The 22,414-nt window shown below is 40.0% G+C and overlaps 1 protein-coding gene across 1 annotated transcript; it reads left to right on the top strand.

Annotated features, from left to right (window-relative positions):
* The first annotated feature begins 164 nt into the window (after nt 1–164).
* Nucleotides 165–19,983, top strand: canx (calnexin). The gene is given in 15 exon segments (NM_001005668.1): nt 165–208; nt 5,415–5,624; nt 6,393–6,466; nt 6,898–6,956; nt 7,753–7,894; nt 8,344–8,425; nt 9,795–9,987; nt 10,698–10,887; nt 12,586–12,699; nt 12,796–12,952; nt 13,049–13,264; nt 13,807–13,926; nt 14,834–14,966; nt 16,775–16,848; nt 17,289–19,983. Coding segments are annotated over 14 exon segments (1,815 nt in total). The 5' UTR covers nt 165–208; nt 5,415–5,417; the 3' UTR covers nt 17,343–19,983.
* The last annotated feature ends 2,431 nt before the right edge of the window (nt 19,984–22,414 follow it).

The raw sequence follows: 22,414 nt of genomic DNA, 5'->3' as shown, positions 1-22,414 counted from the left end.
AAGACGCGGCCTAGTGTTGTTTGCTAGCCAATGGTATATGCGCTAGGAAGGTGGAGCTGAAAGAGGATTTTCAGACAACAGCGCCCGTCAGTTATAGCCTATCGCCCCTCCCCATTTCGCTTCACTCCCGGCTGGGCACGTGACGGTGTTCTTGCTGCAGCGGCGGGCTTGGAGGGCACCGGAGTGCGGGGCAGGCTGAGTCACTGTGGTGAGTGTATGATGGATCGTTCCTTTACAAAAGCCTTCTTTAGAAGTGCGCTGCCATTTAGCGATAAGTCATGATTAGACTGAGGGAAAGGGCAAGGCATAGGCCCTGCCGTAGTTAGAAAGCGAGGTACGGTCACTATCACTCTACCCTTCGCTTCTTCATTCATTGGTAGGCGTTATCACTACCCAGCCTTTAAAGGGTAACTCTATACAACACCGTGTTTGCGTAAAGAAAATGCAATTCTGCGCAACTTTCCCCGATTCTTTAATTGAACAAAATAAGGTTATGTGAAATAACTGAGATCAGTATTTGTCGGTTTATATTTTCTGCTCTGTTGCTGCTGCCTGCTGCTGAAACAATGTAGCTGAGGGTAAGTGACTTTTTTAAAAAAAACTATATGAAGTCAGATTTGGGTGGGGGAATTCTTAATTGGCCAATAGGCATCGGTTTTAGTGGATAGAGGCCTAGTTTATGGGGCTGGTGTGCATTAGTTCCCTGCAGTTTGCAGGTATGTTCTTGTTATTGATAAATACACAATAGCTGTTAAATGTATGTATAATTCTGAATCAAATCTTGACAAGGAAGTGCTTGAATCCGTGATTGCCGGAATCTGCCATTATAATAATGAAGGGCAGGGAACCAATCCTTCCACACCCCAAGCTCCATACACAGTTATTGTTATTGGTTGGTGACTTGGCTTCTCCTGACCAAGCCTAATGGCCCATGTACTGGCCCAAAATTATGGCTCCTCTGACCAGTATTCATTCAGATGTCATTCATAAAGGCTGGAAAATCCTGTTGGGTGAGAACCGTATCCTGCCGGGCTACTGAGTTGTTGGCTTGGAGACCAAGTGACCAGATCATCCCTAATTTAGCCCACTGCTTGCTTGGACAAGTCAGAGAAAGATCATTCATAGTCTTAAAGGAACTGTAACACTAAAAAATAAAAATGTTTTAAAATAATTAAATTATAATGTACTGTTGCCCTGCACTGGTAAAAGTTGTGTGTTTGCCTTAGAAAGACTACTATAGTTAATAGAAATAGCTGCTGTGTAGCCATGGGGGCAGCCATTTAAATTGAAAAAGGAAAAAAGGCACGGGTTACATAAGAAGATAACCGATAAAATGTGTAGAATACAATGGGAGTCTATGCTACTTATCTGTTATCTGCTTAGTAACCTGTGCCTTTTCTCCTTTTTTCAATTTAAATGGCTGCCCCCATGGCTACACAGCAGGGTATTTATATAAGCTATAGTAGTGTTTATGAAGAAAACACACAACTTTTACCAGTGCAGAGCAATAGTATATAATATATTATTTTTATACACTTTCATTTTTTGGTGTTACTGTTCCTTTAAACTGCTTAGATATAGGTTGATTTGAGCTGCTGATGCAGACCTTTAATGGAATTGATAGTTTATTGGTCTGTGTATGGGGCCAAACCAATGTCCTGTCCCAATCAAAATCTGACCGAGGTTCAGCCAGAAATCTGATGTAATAAGGACCAAGTCCAATGTATTGTCCTGATTTGGCCCACCACATCGGTGTTCTAATTGGACCAACATCAGTTAATTTGGCAATCTCATCAAATCTTTTAAAGTATGCCCACCTTTACTTGTTAATGGATGCTGAAAGTTATAGGTTAACAGCCACTTTAAGAGTTGCATATACAACATGTCCTCCATGAGATTTATTGCACTATGCAAACTGTTTGTGACCTTTCTGGGTCCAAGTCGGTTTAAGTAGTAAAATGAAACAGAAGCCACTGCCCTATGTGAATTTGCAGCAAAGTAGAACTTTGTCTGATCTCATTGTTGTAGCCCAATTTTGCAAGATAATATATCTTCACACCATGCCACCAATGCAGTTTGGAGTTTTAGTTGCACAAGATATTTTGCAATTTACTGACCTGAAACAAACATGCAGCTAAGATTGAGTTACTATTGTGTGAGAAATATGGGTTTTTAATTTGTAATTTAAAACCTACACCTCTGCAGCCATGTCCACTCCACCTAATTGCAGTAAATGCAGCATAACCTCTAAAGCTGGCCATACATTGGCAACGTTGGCACATGTCTTTCTCTGATATGCCCACCTTGAGGTGGACAGATCCTTAGGGCCAAATGATCGGATTAAATGATTGAGATACAGGCTGTCCGTGCGAGTACTGCACCAAAGAGTCATTGCTGCAGCGAGAACCTTTTCAATCAATGTATGGCTGATTTTCTGCCAGGTATCACTTGGGTAGGCCCGTTGGAGTGCCCCATCCAGGGCAGATTAGCTACCGACATGGACTGAAGGAGCCGAATGGGCAGCTAAAATAGCCCATGTATGGCCACTTTAAGGGTGAAGACACAATGAGCTACTAGTAGCAGTTACTTGTCATGGCTACAAAAATAGACAATGCTGATCATTTACTAATAATTTTCTCTACGGCAATTCTCAGTATAGTCTATGGCAGGGTATTTTCTGTCGTTTAATTGCCGTGACAAGTAGCTTCTACTAAATAGCTCTATGTATCTTCACCTTAGAGCAGTGACACACGGGGAGATTAGTCGCGCCGCGACAAACCTCCATTGTCGCGGGCGACTAATCTCACTGCAATGCCGTCCCACCAGCTAGAATGTAAATTGCCGGTGGGATGGCATATACGTCACTGCGATGTTCCGCAGTAGCCCAACGTTTCTTCTGAAGACAACTTTGGGCGACTGCGGGACATTGCAGTGACGCGTATGCCATCCCACTGGTGATGTACATTCTTGCTGGTGGGATAGCATCGTGGGGAGTTTAATTGCCCGGAACCACGGAGGTTTGTCTCGGCGCAACTAATCACCCCATGTGACACAAATTTGTTAATTAGTAGTATACACTTTATACAGCCTTCTAAGCTGGGAAATAAATTTTGTTGGATCATACTGACTTTTCCATTACCCAAAAGAAATGTTGCCTTCTCGGGGATATTCAAGGATACTCAAGGATATTCCTTCAAACCATGCATAGTTGGTATTTATTAAAGAAATGTCCTCAAATTTGCCAGAAAAAAAACTCTGCCAGGTTCAGTAGAAGTCAATAAGAATCATCTCTAACAACTTTATGTATTTATTTGTCCCAGTATGTTTTGGGTATTTTGACAGTTACCTAAAGGAACAGTAACACCAAAAAAGATAGTAAATCAGAGTAATTCTAATATAATATATAATGTTACACTGGTAAAAATGGTGTTTGCTTCAGAAAGACTACTACGGTTTATATAAACAAAGCTTCTGAGTAGCCATGGCAGCAGCCATTCAAATTGAAATAGGGCTAAATTGTACAGGTTACATAGTAGATAAGCTCTATAAAACACCATTGTATTCTACAGAATTTAAATATCCCCCTCAATATTAAGGGTTGTGATGCATCTCAGGGGATAGCCATCTGGTCAAATAGAACAGCAGGTTTGCACCTGCTTGCATTAGTCTTTCCCTCCCCCCCCACCAAATATCTATTAGCATTTTCAAAGCAGGACTGTTTAATCCCTGTAGATTAGGTAGACATGGATGTTTATGGTCACAAACCAGTTTGTTGATGGTTTTTAGAACAATTGTGCACTAGTGACCTCTGAATCAACTCAGTGGTCACCCAAGAAATGCACTTACCATGCTCACACTGTGATCTAATCAGCTAGTTTTTGCTTGCATTGATGTGAGACCAATCATATCAGCTCCTGGCTGACCAGTATTGTCAGGGACATGTTTATATGAATAATCAGGTAATAAGAGCAGAGCAGCTCCTTGTGCACCAGTATCACTCATCAGTTATGTAGACTGTTTGTAGACTACAAAGATGTAACCTTTAAGGGCTCTGGCACACAGGGAGATTAGTCGCCCGCGACAAACTCCCTGTTCGCGGGCGCCTAATCTCCCCGATTTGCCATCACCTGCCATCCCACCGGCAAAAATGTAAGTCGCCGGTGGGATGGCACGCGCGGCGGTGCGATTTTGGGAAATCGCCAAAAAAGCCTCTCGAGGCAACTTCGGCGATTTGCCGAAATTGTGCCGCCGCCGCGTGTGCCATCCCACCGGCGACTTACATTTTCGCCGGTGGGATGGCGGGTGATGGCAACTCGGGGAGATTAGTCGCCCGCGAACAGGGAGTTTTGTCGCGGGCGACTAATCTCCCCGTGTGCCAGAGCCCTAAAGCAAACAGTTCCCAAACAAGCATATCTTTACCTAACACGACCACCATTACAATGGGCCTAGTTAGGGTGATGCAGTTGTTTGATTGGATTATAATGAGGCATTGGGAAGCCCAGCAAGAGAGGACCAAATGAATGCACTGGTGCAGTTCAGCACAATAGGATTATTTCCGGATATTTGTTGGGCAGGCTGTTGGGGGTGCCTCTTGTATAGGACAATAAGATTACAACAAGATTACAGGATTGATCTGTATGGCCTCTTTAATTCTTATCATTATTAGTCTCATTTGTAAAGCTTTATTGTTATGCTTTTAGCTACCAGACATGGAAATAGCATGTATAAACCACACATAAAATGAAACATTTTAAGACTGATATGTGCTATGCTACAAAACATCTGAAGTGTAGTTGTGTTAAATATTTTACATATACAGGAACCTTATAGTGGAAATCAATTTGTGGTGATTAGTTAATGATGGATCCTTTTACTATTCATGTACAGAAATGACTGATATGGACCTCAGAAACGAAGCCTTTTTTTATTCGCTTCAGTGGTAATTGCATGAATCCATACAGTGCACTCATGGGTCACTGAACAGTGAGTGCTTGTGCTCCCGGCTGTTTGAGCGTTACGACTTGCAGCTCTGTTTACTTAATTTTAATTATAATTATTTAATAAAAACAGATACAACAAATGAACTGCATCCAGTTCATTTGTTGTATCTGTTTTAATTAAATAATTATAATTTAATGTATAATACAGCTATTAAATTGTATACAAAAAATCAACACTCATTTATTGTCCTTCAAAGAGCACCATGTTGGCATCTTATTCTTTATGGGTCTTTACGTTCTGGTCTGGGTACACATGCACAGTATCGTGCACCTTGCCCAAGGCAAGGACGAAGAGTGAGAATGTGATACTGAATTGTAATATTTTACCCAAACTACCAGAGAGAGCTCTATAATTACTTTTGATTTATTTTAAATGTAACCACTCATATTTGTAAATCTTTGCATCCTGTCTAGATCATGGATCTGAAATGGTTTCTGTTAGTGACTCTTCTGGTGCATGGTTTAGCAACAATAAATGCGCATGGCGGGCACCATCATGACCACGATCATGACCATGATCACGACCACGATCACGATGAAGATGATGGGCTAGACATCGATGATGAACTAGAAGATCCTGAAGAATTAAAGCCAGAGACCAGCACACCGCCTCCTGCTCCTAAGGTTAACAACATTTCGTTATAGTGTGCCTTTCAACTAATGTTGCACATAAAGGTTTTTATTTTCCTACTGGTGCCCCTAAAATCCTACAGACGTAAATAGAGCTGTGAAATTTATCTGTGGCAAGCTCTATTTTCGTATCTTGATAATTATACCCTTTTGTGATGGCCATGGACATAGTTTAAAGGAGACATATCCTATAAAAATTATGAATGTACCAGAGAATTATACTTCTCTAGATATAGAAGGATTGTGCTTAAAAAGTTGTGTTTCTGACTGATTTATTGAGAAATTCCACAAAAACCCCACTAGTCCCGCCCCTCAGTTCCACTTCCTGCTGGCTGAATTCTCTGGATGAGCTGGGGAGCCAGCGGCCCTCCGTACACTGCACTGTAGGATAGAAACCAATCAGCAGCTAGGCAGACCTGATAGGGAACTGAAGCCTGTCTCTGCTTGTGTGAGTGCAGGGCTGTGATTGGCTCTCCCCCTCCTACTGTGCTTCTGGCAGGGACCATTAGGACACGCCCACCCCTCCTTTCAAATTCTGACAGAAGTTATAGGATCTATAGGGAGCTCCAATAAAGGGGCCATTGTTACAGATAGGATTAATGCTAAGCACAAAGTTAAACCAGCACCGTATATTATTCATAATTGCCTACAAAATTAGGGTTTTTCCCATTTATCCAATATGTCTCCTTTAAACTTTTTTTCTCTCAATTTGTTCTGCTTTAGTTCAAACAAAATGAAAATGTGTCTTGTTTTTTTTTTTAGGTGACTTACAAAGCCCCAGTACCAACAGGAGAAGTATATTTTTCAGAATCATTTGACAAAGGAACTTTGGATGGGTCAGTATAATAACCAAAGCAATCTGAATAACAAAATAACACCCTTTGATTTTCTTAAAATCTCTTGTGGGGAGAGCTAGTGTTTGATATTGAAACTTGGGATTTCCAACTAATACTATTTTTCAGTAATTATAGCTAATATAATGATTAGATTACCAACAAACAAAGGAAATGCTTAAATATAGCAGTATCCTTGCAAGATATTCCTTCCCCTACATTAAGCTCTAATGTAAATACCAGCAGTTTAGCGTTTATCTCTATAAGGTGGCAGCACCAAAATGGATGAGATAAGTAGCTAGTTACAACCCTCCCATAAATGAAGTAAAAGTAGTCTGAAATGATGGCTGCACTTTTTTTTATTTACTCCTTTAAATGAGGTTGAATTTTTATCAGCTGTAGTGTTGAGTATAATATTGTGTTGTGCTTCGTAGGTGGATTCTCTCCAAAGCCAAGAAAGATGACACAGACGAAGAGATTGCCAAGTATGATGGTAATGGCTCATTCCATTTTGAATGATCAGGGTTCTATTGCCACAAGATATTTAACTGTTTCTTTTAGTTACCTTTTGGTTACTTTTAGTTACCTATATTTTACTGCTGTAGAACTGTTTCAATTCCAACAGCTTGTCCTGTTCTCAGTCTGCTACAGGACCCCTGTTAGTAAGATGATAGTGTTCCTGTATTACAGTGCTTAGTCCAAACCACTAACAGAGATAACCTTAACACCTTTGGGGTGTATTCTTGGCATTTTCCAGCCATGCCATGAAATAAGTGCTTTTCAGCCAGCAGAAAAATGATGGCAGATAATACGTCTTGTCCCTAGGCATAAACAAGTTTAGCAGATTTATGGTGGAAATCCAGTACAGGTGTGGGACCTGGTGTAAGGGGTCTTTCTGTAATTTGGATCTCCATAGCTTAAGTCTACTAAAAAAAAAATCATTAAAGCCTGAATAAAAGCCACTAGGATTGTTTTGCCTCCAATAAGGATTAATTATATCTTAGTTGGGATCAAGTACAAACCAATAAGGCATTCATCGGAGCTCTCTATAGCTAGGATCTTACTTTTGCCATGTCATATGCAGATAAATGCGAAAATGTCAGCATGTGAACGTCTGTAGTTCCTGTAATAAGTTAGTAACAATGGAAGAAAGCATTTGTTAAATTGTGAAAATCTTGTATACTTGCATCCACTAAGGGCACCTGTTTCTTATCTACTGAAATGTTGGATCATTTTTTAAATGGTTTGCAAATATACAGCAACACAGACATCCTTAATCTCTTTTCCAGGTAAATGGGAAGTATTAGAAATGAAAGATACAAAGCTCCCTGGAGACCTAGGTCTTGTCCTGATGTCACGTGCAAAACACCATGCAATTGCCAGCAAAATGAAGAAGCCCTTTGTCTTTGATAAGAAATCTCTAATTGTACAGTGAGTATGCATCTTGTTACAAAATCCATCAGTTAATAGCATTACTTTAGCAGAATCCTGTGCCAAAGTCACAGTATCTAGTAGAATTAAGTCTAAAACAACTGGACTTTTCTGAGTTTTTTTTCCCTTGAAAACGTTTCACTACTCCTCCGAGTAAAGGTGATTACATATGTGACTTAAGATCCTAAATACACTAGAATGTCACTAGATTTCATATAGTTATGTTTGAATGGCTAAATGGGGCTGTTCCTCATTAGCAGCACCTTTAGTTTAATGTCCCACAGTAGCAGAGATAAACTGGTGGGCTACTAATCTCCCCATGGGACATCACCCTTAAGGGAGTCTCCTTAAATGGAAGCTGGCTCACAGTCAGTTTTCTTTTGCCTTAAAACTTCACTGTTTAAAAATAAATGTATTTAATTCAATATGTTTTTCCATTTCATTCGCAGATATGAAGTTAATTTTCAAAATGGAATTGAATGTGGGGGAGCATATGTGAAACTACTTTCCAAGACTCCAGAACAGAAACCTGTAAGTATTTTTTTTCTTTTTTTATATAATTTATTTTTATATCTGGAGATTCAGATAGTGTTTATTATGAATAATGTAATAAAAAAGGAAACAGGAAATTAGAAAAAAAGAATAACACCTCTAGTTATCAAGTCTTGAAAGCAATTATCAAATACGGAAAGCATTTAATTTTTAAAAAATAGAATATAACTCTACTATAATTTGGTAGATTTTGGTTTTGAATGATTTTCACATAAAGGGGCAGCCTGCAACATTGAGTGCACCTTCAGAGATGGGTGAGGATAGGCAGCTTACTATGCATTCACTCAGGGGTCAGTGAAGTGGTGGGGGTGGAGAAGGGACAATGGAGTTAAATGAGGGAGGCTGGTTCGTTAAAAGGGAAAGAAGGGGACGAAAGGGCAGGTTACTGGTAGGGTGATGAAGGGGACAGAAGGGCAGGGCGATATCTTGTCCACAACAACAGATTTGCTGTTTTGGCTAAAGATGGTGGGGAGGCAGCTCTGATTTACATGTAAGGAGCAAGCTCACTCTCTAAGCTCCTGGGGGGCAGCTTCTCCAATACAAGTCGGTGGAGGAGTGCTAGGAAGGAAAGGCAGGTTGTAGTTGGGGATTCAATTATTAGAAAGTGGATAGGGTAACTTGTGGACATAGTGGAGTGAGTAGCAGATTATTGGGACATTTTGGTCTTGGTACACATTACTACCAATCACTAACTTAAAGGAAGGGGGGGAGTCCTCAACAACAATTTAAAAAAAAAAAAAAAACTAGGTGAAGGGCTGATGGTGAGGCCTTGTATGTTAATTATTTCCGAGATATTACCTGTGCTACATGCAACATTAAGAAAGCAGTGGGAGCTAAGGAAGATTCTTTTGTAGCGATTTGGGTTTTTGGAGAAGGGCCAAGGCTTATGGGTCAAACATATAGATTGTAAGCCCTACGGGGCAGGGACCTCCTTCCTCTTGTGTCCTCGACTCTTAACTTATTGCAGCTGTATTTATCTGTATTTATTGTTATACTTTGTATTTATCTATTATTATCTTAACACCCTGTTTGTATTAATGTACTCTACTGTACAGCGCTGCGTACATAAGTAGCGCTTTATAAATAAAGATATACATACAAACATTTCACAGGCTGCAGAGCATCAGGCAAATTAACTGTAGAAGTATGCCACAAACCCCTTCAGTTTAGTGAAGAACAAGAGGCTCGGCTCCTGTTTAGCTCTTGATAATAGGGTTTGTTACCTAGATATTGATTGGAGCAGGCAGGTTGGTTAGTGAAAACAAGTTTATAAAACTTTTTTTTTTATTTCAACCACCACTATATTAACTACTGTGATCTAACAGATTTTAAAATGTGCTATTTCCAGGAGCAGTTCCATGATAAAACTCCCTACACTATCATGTTTGGCCCTGACAAGTGTGGTGAAGATTACAAACTGCACTTCATTTTCCGGCACAAGAACCCAAAGACTGGAGAATACGAGGAGAAACATGCAAAACGACCAGATGCAGACCTAAAATCTTACTTTACAGACAAAAAAACTCACCTTTACACCCTAGGTAATTTGATTAGATGACGCCTCCCTGCTCTGCATATCTGGTTAAAGGTTCCTAATTGAAATGCGCTATTTGGAACACACCTATTATATTTGCAAGGAAAAGGATATTCCCTTTTCTTGGTCTGTAGGAGCAAGAGAAAGTTCAGAACGTGTGACTGATGAATGGCACATTAGTTCAGAATTGCATACCCTGTTTCCCCGAAAATAGGACATCCTCCGAAAGTAAGGCACCCCCCCCCCTGATTTTTCACCCCTCTCCGAAAATAAGGCACCCCCCGAAAATAAGACACCCACCCAAAAAATGGAATAAATGTGTACTGTATTCTTCTTCATGGAAAAATAAGACATCCCCTGAAAATAAGACCTAGTGCATATTTTGGAGCTTAAAAAAAATATAAGACAGTGTCTTATTTTCGGGGAAACACGGTATGTAATGTATAATGAGAGGAGTTGCAGCAGAGAATATTTTAAGTTTGGAATAATTCTGTAGGGACGCAAACCCCAGCAAATGCTGAGTACAGTAGCTGAAAACTGCTGGAGGTTTACAACCTTTACATTTGTGACACAGCACTGGTATGGAAAGCCTAAAAAAAACATTCTTACACATTTAATAATTAAGTGTAAAATGGTTTAAATCTCTATAAAGCTATATGTACATTTTACATGTAGTTGTTTTTTTTCTAACTACCATTTTTTTTACCTTACCAACAGTCTTGAATCCTGACAACAGCTTCGAAATTCTAGTTGATCAAACTGTTGTAAACCGCGGGAATCTCCTTAATGACGTGAACCCTCCTGTGAATCCCCCTAATGAGATAGAAGATCCAGAGGATAAAAAGCCTGAAGATTGGGATGAGAGACCAAAAATACCAGATCCTGATGCTGTGAAACCTGATGACTGGTAAGCTGGTAAAACTCAATGGAGAACATCAGAAATAATACAATATCGGTCTAAAAAATAGTTACATAGCCAATTTCTGTGTCTTAGACTGCTTAGTAATTCATTTCTCTAAGAATTCAAGTGATCTACAGTATATGGGCAGAAGTATGCATGCATCTGTCTGCCTACCATCTAATTCTGAAACCAGGGGTTTCTCAATCTTCGTTGACGTGGGCAACTAACCAGTGATGTCCCGCAGTCACCTGAAGTTGTCTTGAGAGGAAACTTTGGGCAACTCTGGGACATCGCACTGACCCGTATGCCACCCACCGGCTATTTACATTCTAGCCGGAGGGATGCCATTGCATTAGTTCTCCGCAACAACAAACATTTGTCGTGGAGCAACTAATCTCCCCGTGTGCCACTGCCCTAAGACTACAGTGCCTGTGTCCAACTTTATAATAAGGAGAGAAAAGGATTTTACAGGGAAGACTAAAATCCCTCTTTCTGTGGCAAAATGTATTGGCTTTTCTTAATTTATGGTCAAAGGTTTGTAGTGAGTAACATTAGATGCAGGTAATTTATTAACTTAAATTACCAACCTTTTCATAATGCAAAATCTATGGGAGAGATTTATCCTTATCTGTAGATTTATTACCCATGTAAAATTGCGCTGCAATGGCTCCCCCTCATTCTTCCCAGGTAAAGGTGCCCATACACTATGTTGCCAAGCGAGCGGATCTTCACCCGATATCCCCACCTACGGGTGGGCGATATCGGGTAGCAAGAAACTTAAAAAAAAATAATCCGATCGTTTGGCCCTGGGGCCAAACGATCGGATTACATTTGTAGTTATGGGGCAGTCGGTTCGGGGACTGCATCAATGAGCCGATGCGGTCCCCAATTCGACCGGATTTTCTAACCTGGCCGATCGAGATCTGGCCAATTTCAGGCCAGATATCGGTCAGCCAGGCCACTCTGTTCTGCCCCTACACGGGCCGATTAGCTGCCGAAATCGGTCCAAGGGACCGATATCGGCAGCTATAGTGTTTGTCTTCTGTCACTTGCCCTTATGTAACTGAAAATATATAAAGCTCTGCAATGCATAATCATATTATACTGATTGTGGTGTTGCATTAAAGGAAGAGTAACACTAAATTTTTTTAAGTAAAAAAAATCTATTCTATACTGCACACCATTTTATTATTTTTGAATGCTTCATTAGAAAATACCTGCTAAAACTTGGCTTCCGGCCATTTGAAATAGGGCGATACGGCGACGCAGAAGAACCAGAATCCACTATGCGACAATCGATTGATCGATCCTAGCCAGACTCCTTCCTATACAGAAGGAAGGCTAGGAGGAGAAGTAAATTTTTGCATAGTGGATTCTGCTTCTTCTGCATCGCTGTATCGCCCTATTTCAGATGACCGGAAGCCAAGTTTTAGCAGGTATTAACTAATAAAGCATTCAAAATAATAAATGGTGTGCAGGGTAGAATAGATTTTTTTACTTTTCCTTTAAAACCTGTTAAGGTGATCTACATAGTTGCCAAAACTGCACATGGGTAAGCTGAAGTTTGAGTTATGTCACTGGAGGAGCAATGACTGCTTTTATTTGTTTACATGCAGGGGTCAGAAAGTGGCCCTATTTTGTACTAAAAACAATTTTTTTTTTTTTTTTTTTTTTTTTTTTTAATTCCCCCCCCCCAATATTCAGGGATGAGGATGCTCCTGCAAAGATCCCAGATGAAAATGCTGTCAAACCAGAAGGCTGGCTGGATGATGAACCTGAATACATTCCTGATCCAGATGCAGAGAAGCCAGAGGATTGGTATGGCGATCTTTGCTTTAATGCTAGAGTATTATGCTTATACTTGTACTCGATAGACTAGCATGACATTTTTTTATTTCTTTTTTTTCCTGATAGGGATGAAGATATGGATGGGGAATGGGAGGCACCACAAGTGGCAAATCCTAAGTGCGAGTCTGCTCCCGGTTGTGGAGTGTGGCAACGTCCAACTATTGACAATCCCAGCTACAAAGGCAAATGGAAGCCTCCAATGATTGATAATCCAAACTATCAGGTAAGAAATGTAAATCATGTATAACTTTGAATACTTAAAAACCGATAAAGACACAATGTATACATTTTTCTTTATTCTGTGCTTGTTGCTTTTTAGGGTATATGGAAACCAAGAAAGATCCCAAATCCAGATTTCTTTGAAGATCTGGAACCATTCAGGATGACTCCATTCTACGCAGTTGGCCTTGAACTGTGGTCCATGACCTCTGATATTTTCTTTGACAATTTTATTGTGACCTCAGAGAAAAATGTGGCTGACGACTGGGCTAATGATGGATGGGGCCTGAAAAAGGCAGCTGATGGAGCATCTGCGGTAGGTGTTTGACTAACGCTTTAAGAGACTAAGGCATTTTTTGCTTACACTACTTTGTATCAATCCCAGCAAGGATAGGAGATCTATGCAATTTGGAGATCTTGGTTGTAGTTCCCTGTTATCAGTGTTTGATGTTATGGTTGCTGTACTGAAGCTTAGAACGATGCTGTAGGTGGCCATCCACAGGCAGATTTGGGTACTTTCGAGCACTTTGGCAAATAATCTGCACGTGTATGGTGCCCTCAGATGGGCCTACTCAATTGGATAGGTTTCCTGTCAGATTGAGGTCTAACAATTTGATGTGGTTTGGAAAGCCAGACTGACTCTCATGGTTTCTTACGGGTGGATTATGTTTTTGTTGGTAGGAAAGCATTAAAAGGCAATTAGTTACCAACCGCTAGAGGGGATTAATAGCAGGGCGACTAGTCTCCTCATGTGACATTGCTCTAAAACCTTAAAAACCAAGTCTTTTTGTGCTTCAGAGTGAATGTATCAGATTTTTAGCAGTTTCATTTTTAAATTATTTTTTTTTACTTTTACAGCCCAGTGTGGTGGGACAAATGATGGCGGCTGCGGAGGAAAGGCCCTGGCTCTGGATTGTTTATATTCTGACTGTGGCTCTGCCAGTTTTTCTGGTCATTCTCTTCTGCTGCTCTGGAAAGGTACATTTGTTAGAACCAAAGAAAACGCAATTTTCTCTTGACTAAAAAAACAAAAATAGTTTTTTTTCTCCACATAAAGAAATTACACGTTCTTGTATGCTTTCTACACCTTAAAAAAAAAATGACAAAGTTTCTAGCACAGGCAACATTATTGTTAAGTTATACAGGTATGGGATCCCTTATCTGGAAACCTGTTATCCAGAAAGCTCCGAATTATGGAAAGCCTGTCTCCCATAGACTCCATTTTAATCGAATAATTCAGAATTTTAAAATTAATTTCCTTTTTCTCTGTAGAAATAAAACAGTACCTTGTAATTGATCCCAACTAAGATATAAATAATCCTTATTGGGGCAGAACAGCCCTATTGGGTTTATTTAATGGTTAAATGATTCCCTTTTCTCTAATAATAAAACAGTACCTGTACTTGATCCCAACTAAGATATAATTACCCCTTATTGGGGGCAGAACAGCCCTATTGGGTTTATTTCATTGTTAAATGATTCCCTTTTCTCTGTAATAATAAAACAGTACCTGTACTTGATCCCAACAAAGATATAAAGAATCCTTATTGGATGCAAAATAATCCTATTGGGTTTAATTAATGTTTTATTGATTTTTTTAGTAGACTTAAGGTTTGGAGTTCCAAATTACGGAAAGACCCCTTATCCGGAATACCCTTGGTCCCGAGCATTCTGGATAACGGGTCCTGTACCTGTATATGTATCACCTTGAACTGATCTTTAAATGTATTAGTCCAATGTAATTCTCTTCATAGTACATATATTTGCAAGGCATCATTCATGTTTTATTGTGTATTTTACTTACGTTTGTATTTTCACTTGTCCTTTAAAATATTAAATCAATGCTGGCATTATAACTAATATTTATTTGGTATCCTGCATTCAGAAACAGCCATTGGATGCAGAACACAAAAAGACAGATGCTCCACAGCCTGATGTAAAAGAGGAAGAGGAGGAGGATGAGGAGGAAGAAGGAAAGGCCAATAAGATTGAAGAGGAAGAGGATGCTGAAGAAAGTGGTAAGTAATGTTTCCAAGCTATAAAGCCGCAACAGTAGTAAAAAAATCTAAATTTTTGTTTTTGGCAATATACCCTTGAAGATTAATTTTGTATTCGCTTTCTATAACCAGCACTGGCACCCAAAGCAAATGGCGGGTGCTAGTAAATGTGCAAAAACCTACTGCACTCAACTTACCAACAATGCACAATTTATTAACAAAGACAAATCATCAGAAGCACCCTTCTCCTTATAGCTTGCCTTTAAAGGGATACTGACACCAGAAATGAACCCTTTTTTACATCTATCATAACACTGTCTTTGCATGCTATTTATAATTTTGCCATAAGTATTTGTCAGATGCTTTGACATTCCCTATCTGATCCCCCATGAGGGGGCGGCCATATTTGTGCAGCAGTAGGCCGTAAGCATTAGAAGCTATAACTGACGGGCTGAGAAGGGACAGTCAGGTTGGCAAAACAGTCAGGCTTAGGAACTTTAAGTAACAATTATTTACAGAAGCAGGTCTATCAGCAACAAATGGTCAACATGACCTATAGGTAACTTTTTATGTAGATTCATATTTTAAAAAGTTGTTTTTTCGTGTCAGTATCACTTTAAGTCATCTGTTTTACAGATTCTGCTTCTTTTCTTCCTATAAAAGCAGTGGAAGGGTTGTACCACAGCTAGAAAAACAGTGGAAGGGCTGTACCATTTTAAGCAGGGGTGTGTGCTTTGCTTGCAAACCTGGGCTGGTGTAAAGCCTTCATTGGCACCCAGTAAATGCATATAAATTGGCCTTCCTGCTGGCCAGTTTTCTTGGTACTGTTTAAATTCCATCATTTAGCTTTCACAATCGGCAGAGCTATCTTAATTTTTGCATAGGGATAAAAAAGTGTTCTTTGCCACGTTCTTACCTAAGGAGATTCCAGACTTCCACATTTTTTTTTTTTTTTTTACAAACCAAATGCATCAGTTGATAGCGCTCCCAGAACAGAATCCTGTGTTGAAACCCTTTCGTTAAAAGCACTTTTTTTTTTTTTTTTATTGAATTTGACGTTGGACTAGCCATATTCTTTGTTTCCCAAGTGCCCTCAGCCATGTGACTTGTGCTCTTATAAACTTCAGTCACTCTTTAGGCTAGTGACACACAAGGAGATTATAGAAGACTATTTGCGGGACAGCTAGAGGTCACCTCTGAATGTTTTTTTTTAAAGACTGTAATGTAAATCACCGGTGGAAAAAAAACATGTTTCTAAAGTTGCCTTAAGTTTCCTCGCAGGGCAGATCATGTCCAAGGCTACTTTCTCTAGTCTTGGGTAGATTTAAGCTGCAAATTCTGCTTATTTAGACTGAAGATCTGTATGATTTCTCCATTGGATCATCTGCTCGTCAATGCAGTCCTCTTCCTGATGGCCTTATAATATGTATGGCCTTCTTAAGGCGGGGTTTGTGAGCTACTTGTTAAAACTACCTCCTAAGTGACTAGGCACCAAATGTCAGCACAACAGATATGTTTGGTAGTAACTTGCTCCTTTTACTTAACACTTTTTTTATCAAATTCTCCAGAGTGCACACAGTTGCTTCATGAGTAGTTCTCCAAGCTGCAGTGGCATAAGGCCTTTGACCAAAAATTCAAACCACAGTTCCGTATCCCTCAAGATACCCAGTAGGAGGAGGAGTCATTTGTACAACTGAATATGTTTAATTATCAAAGCCTCTATGTGAAAGTACAACACAAAGCTACAACAAAGCAGATGTCTGGGCTGTTGGGCAAGAGTTACATTTTAAAGGTCAAAGAAATCTGACCGTCTAATCTGCTCCTTACAGAACCAAAGCAGGATGAAGCTGAAGATCAAGAAAGCCAAGAGGAAGAGGAGGCAGAAGAGGAGATTAAAACTAAGGTAAGAATTGATGTGTGTTTTTTACCAACTGAATCCGATGTTTCCCTGCATAAAGGTTTCAATGGTATTTTGCTCACCGATACATCATTTTCTCTTAACCATGGTGTTAAATCCCCTCCCATCAGGAGGCAGGACATAAAGGAAACCATGATAGTCTGTCTGTGCTGCAGTCCTCCCCTCTACATAACCCTCTCTGTCACTAGGCACCTCAGGTTATTAACAAAGAACTGAGCAAAACATCAGAAGCCACTTAATCAGAAAAAAAACAAACCGGCTGAGAAGAAGAACCTCCCCTGTTTCCAGGAGGGAAGTCCTGTGTCCCCCATAGAGGTTCTACCCACAGGGCCACCACACACCCACACAGACACAGGTGCAAATCCGCATCTACACAAAAGGCCACATATAAAGTATTTTTTATTTTATTTTTTTTTTTTTTACAGGAGGATGACATTATAAACAGATCTCCAAGAAATCGAAAACCTCGAAGAGATTAAGAAAACAAATATATATTAAAAATCCACCAATGAACTTGGACACTTGGCAGAAGTTAATATAAAGAGCTTTCTGTTTCTACAGAGATGAAAGAAAACTATCCAGGAACATCGTAACACTGAAGCCACGATACATTGTCACCCACAAGTCGCAGCTGAGAACTAAACCACGTGTCTAGATACCCAAGTAATGAAAGAAAAGCAACATTCCTGTAATCTCAATGCATTTAATACTAGTTGACTTCTTGGTGGGATGTGCAGTGTAACATGAAGAACTAACTGTACTGTTTTTCTTTTGTTTTTTGTTTGTTTTTTTTTTTTTAAATTAAAACTTTTTAAAAGGAGAAGAAATCTAGTATTGCCAAACTCTTCCATACTTCAGTGTAATGAAACGTATTAATCCTAGAAAATAAAGTCAGAGGAGAGCTTTAGGAAATGTAAGATCTAAAATGCATTTTTTATTTGTTTAATGGCTTCTTGGTTTGCTGTTTCCACTCCTTCAAGTTTAAAGTAACCCATCTTGCTGTTCATGGGACATATCTTTTTTTTTTTTTTTTTTTTTTTGTTTTACTCCCCGTTTTACACAAGTGTTTTCAATACAGGCTTTGGTTCTAGAGAGCATGGTCAGTAGTGCTGACAACATGCATGTTATCCCTGGTTATTGTTAAGCCGCCAGCACTTGAAGTCTTTATGGACCAAAATGCTAGAATTACCTGGTAAACAGATGTCCCGGATACTTCTCACTTCCATGTGTGCTCCCAAGTGTAAATATATCCATATGCAACTTTCCCTTTGTGTTCATACTGGGTTTTACAGAAGTTGACAGTCCCTGGTTTGTTTGTTTTTTGTCTTTTCACTGAAACTCTGTTTCCACATCTTTATTTAAAGCAACTTTGCTGTTTAATCAGTGTTAGCCTTTTTCTTTTTCTGTGATTTGCTTACTAGCAGAATTGGATACTCCCAAATTGGCATGAATGCCTGCATATTCTCTCCAGGTCACAAACAGTGCAGTTCTTGCATGGACCTGTCTCATAAGACACTAACACTTTGTCTGTAGTATGGGCCTGAGCGCAAGCGGTTTTCTAGTGTATTTTTGACTTCCTTTGCAGAAAAAGGTTAATGACAGGTGGTAGCTGGCCTCTGTTTGCTAGAAATTCTCTTGAAGAGAAACCTCTTTTAATGTCAGGAATATACGAATATAATTTTTTCAACACAGACATACCTAATTCCACAGATAAAAAGAAAACCATTATAGTCTGCCTGTGCTGCAGCGACTAGATTCCTTTTGTTCCAATGTGAAGTGATGGATTCTGGGACTTGAAGTCCATCTGCTTTCCAGAGAATCTGTGCACAACCAGGGGTGTAACTACAAAGGAAGCAGACCCTGTGTTTGCAGGGGGACCCAGGAGTGTAGGGGGCGCAGAAGGGCCCTAATGTGCAATTTCAATATATCTTGGTAGAATAGGTCAACTTGCCAATATTTTGGAGCCCTAAATTGAGCCACCCGCTTGCTATGGAAAGCAGAGGAACCTCAAGCCCCAGGATCGAACATTTCACAATGGGACAATGGAGGGGTTGCATCACACGGTCAGGGAATGGTTTGTCGGTGACACAAATAAAGGGGTTTCCCATTAACACTTGTAATGCCAGCTGTACAATGAAATGCAGACAGCCAGGTACTTTACAGCCAGTGCCTAAGCTTCTTCTCTTTATAGCACAGTAAGGCAACCTTGGAGACAGTCCTTGTGGCTTTGTCTGCTTGTCTTGCTGAGAAATCAAGGAGACCAAAATTACAACTTGCTGTTGCCATATAATGATTATTTTAAAGTCCACTTGTCAAATTGCATATGTATTTCTTTGGTCAAATCTTCAGTGCTGATTGAGTTGTTAGACGGCCTGGCCCTTTTGGGGTAGTTGACAAATAATACCTGTTATATATTTTCATTGCCTAAATGACACATTCTTCTACTGATCACTTTGTAAATGAATGATTTTATTCAGCCATTTTCCTCGGTACCATGTCATGCTATGTTCTTGCATATGCATTGGCTCTCATAGCTACAATTGCGGGAAGCAAAATCTGATTTTCTCTGTGATTTGGAATTTGTTAACCTTGTATACTAGACTGGTAACTGAACAATAGACTCGTGTAACAGGCTGGTATGGTTGGAGCAAATAATTAGACCCCCAGATGTGAGATGGAAAGAGGGTTCATGGTTGTTCAGCGCTGATACAGGCTAATGCTAGATTTAGGAACAATTCTTTTCTGACTTGATTTCTTCCTGGTTTGAATCCCCCATAACTGCTTTTTAAATTTCTTTCTCTTTGCTATAGATTGATTATATTTCCCTTGCTATTTCCAAACAAAATGACTGCTTGGGGTGCACTAAGGCATTTCTTTTCTTTGCCTGTCCCAGTGGCACTACTGCATGAGTAAAACTCTCCTAAGCCAAGGATGAATGCTGCAGCAGTGTTTTGATGGCACAAGCTATGATGACAAAAAAAATATGTATTTTATTTGCTGGCAGGCCTTCAACTTACTGTAATGTGTAAAGTCTTTTAATTTGCTCTTGTTGTGGCAACGTAAATTATATTGTTCATGTAGGGTTTCAGAGTCAGAACACAATAAAATTTTTAAGAAAAAGTGTGTTTTTTTTTGGAGCCAATTTATTCATTTCTGTGAATGTGTTTTGCTGCACTTCATTTATAACATAGCAGAAATATCACTACTGTAGTTTATTCCTTATCATGATCTCCAACCTTTATTACATGTGAGCCACAGTCAAATGTAAAAAGACTTAGAGAGCAACACAAGCATCATTAACGTTAATGGAGGTGCCAAATAAGGGCTAAGATTGGCTATTGGGTAGCCTCTATGCACACTATCCGCTTACAGGGGGCTTTATTTGGTAGTAAATCTTGTTTTTATTCAACCAAAACTTGCCCCCAAGTCAGGAATTCAAAAATAACTACCTGGTTTGGGGGCACTGAGAGCAATATCCAAGGGGTTGGGGAGCAACATGTCACTCACGAGCCACTGGTTGGGGATCACTACCTTAAGTCTACTAAAAAAAAAAATCATTCAAACACCCAATAGAATTATTATTGGAGGCAAAACAATCCTATCTTATTATTTCAGAAAGAAAACATTGAATTGGTGTTATTTTTTTACTGCATTAGAATAAACTGAATGTACTATAGAGTATAGGCCTGGAAAAGGTGTAACAGAAATGAATGCTTTACTGCAAAAACAGGTCGGGCCCAACAGTAGCTTTATACTATAGTGCACATACAGTGTGTATATGTATAGGAAAAGAATGAGCAACTTGTCACTGGAACTTTGCAGCGACTAAATGTCCTTGTGGGACATTAGCCTTAAGCTAGAAGAATCTAGAAATACACATTAAACTCAAATGCACATTTAAACGGGTATATTTAATGGACTGAAAAGAGTGCAAAAAACATGTTATAGTCCTGGAAGGTGCTATGGAATGATACACATACATATATGTACCTGGGTACAAACTCATGGATGAATGTGATCTGTTATGGTGCATTTCCCCTCCCTAAAGAGCAGTAACACAAACTGCATGTGGGATACATGCACTTATCTGAGTTCCCAAAGGGACCTGGGTGCATCTGGCCATGCCCTCTCCAACACCAAATGCACCTCAGATTCGCCCAGACCAGTCACCAAACTAATTACTGACATTGGGCTACTGGGCTGCATTATTGCAAGAGATTACATGTATGCGCGGCACTTAAACCAGGGTTTACATGTCTGACCTGCTATCTTTGGACTTTGCATTTGCATTATTAGCATTACTGTATTATAAACCCATATTTATAAAGTGCCAACATATTCTGCAGTGCTGTACAATAAAGTGGTGTTTACACTAAGCATAGAGATCACATACAAAAATAAACCAATACAGGAGGTAAAGTCTAGCTGGGTTAAATCATTTTTATAGAAGGGGTGAAGGTAATATAATATTCTTTGTGGGAACATTAAAATTCCAGGAGAAACAGGACCATGACCTTAATGGTGAAGTCCCGGCTACAAAAGGAGACAATGCTGATCATTTACTGATAATTATCTCTGAATGTTTTAGCAGGGGCAAGTCTCAGTATTGTCTATGGCAGGGTATTTTCTGGCATTTAGTAGCTACTACTAAGTAGCTCTGTGTGTCTTCACCCTAAAGGCCCCCATACATGGGCCGATAGAAACTGCCGATATCGGCAGCTAATCGGCCCGTGTATGGGAAGAAACGAGCGGCCTGACCGACTGATATCTGGCCTGAAATTGGCCAGATATCGATCGGCCAGGTTAGAAAATCCAGTCGGATCGGGGACCGTATCGGCTCGTTGATGCGGTCCCCGAACCGACTGCCCCATAGCCACAAATGTAATGCGATCATTTGGCCCCAGGGCCAAACGATCAGATTATTTTTTTTAAGGCCACTAGCTACCCGATATCGCCCACCCGTAGGTGGGGATATCGGGTGAAGATCCACTCGCTTGGCGATATGGGGACCTTTAGTGTGTCAGGAAGTGAAAAGGTCTAAATAAAAATCTCTTGAATTCTGTTGAGGTTGGGGTAATATGTAATACAGAGTTGGGGCAGAACCCACAAATCCCTGAAAAATCATCAAGGGTTTATAGACTATATACTAGTGATGCATTTTTTGACCAGCCAGGCAGCAGCTGCAAGGGCAAACAAGGTTTTAAGCTGTATTAAAAGGAGTATAGATTCACGGGAGGAGGGGGTTATTCTTCCCCTTTACAGAGCGCTGGTAAGGCCCCATCTAGAATATGCTGTCCAATTCTGGTCTCCAGTGCTCAAACGGGACATGATTGAGTTAGAGAGGTCATGGGGGGTTATGGGAGATAGCTCTCAGTACAAGTGAGGGAATACAGGGGTATGGGAGATAGCTCTCAGTACAAGTGAGGGAATACAGGGGTATGGGAGATAGCTCTCAATACAAGTGAGGGAATACAGGGGTATGGGAGATAGCTCTCAGTACAAGTGAGGGAATACAGGGGTAGGGGGCATAGCTCTCAGTACAAGTGAGGGA

Source organism: Xenopus tropicalis, chromosome 3 (assembly GCF_000004195.4).
Source record: "Xenopus tropicalis strain Nigerian chromosome 3, UCB_Xtro_10.0, whole genome shotgun sequence".
Taxonomy (NCBI): Eukaryota; Metazoa; Chordata; class Amphibia; order Anura; family Pipidae; genus Xenopus; species Xenopus tropicalis.
The sequence above is the reverse complement of the archived record's forward strand: the minus strand, read 5'-3'. Positions and strand labels throughout refer to the sequence as shown.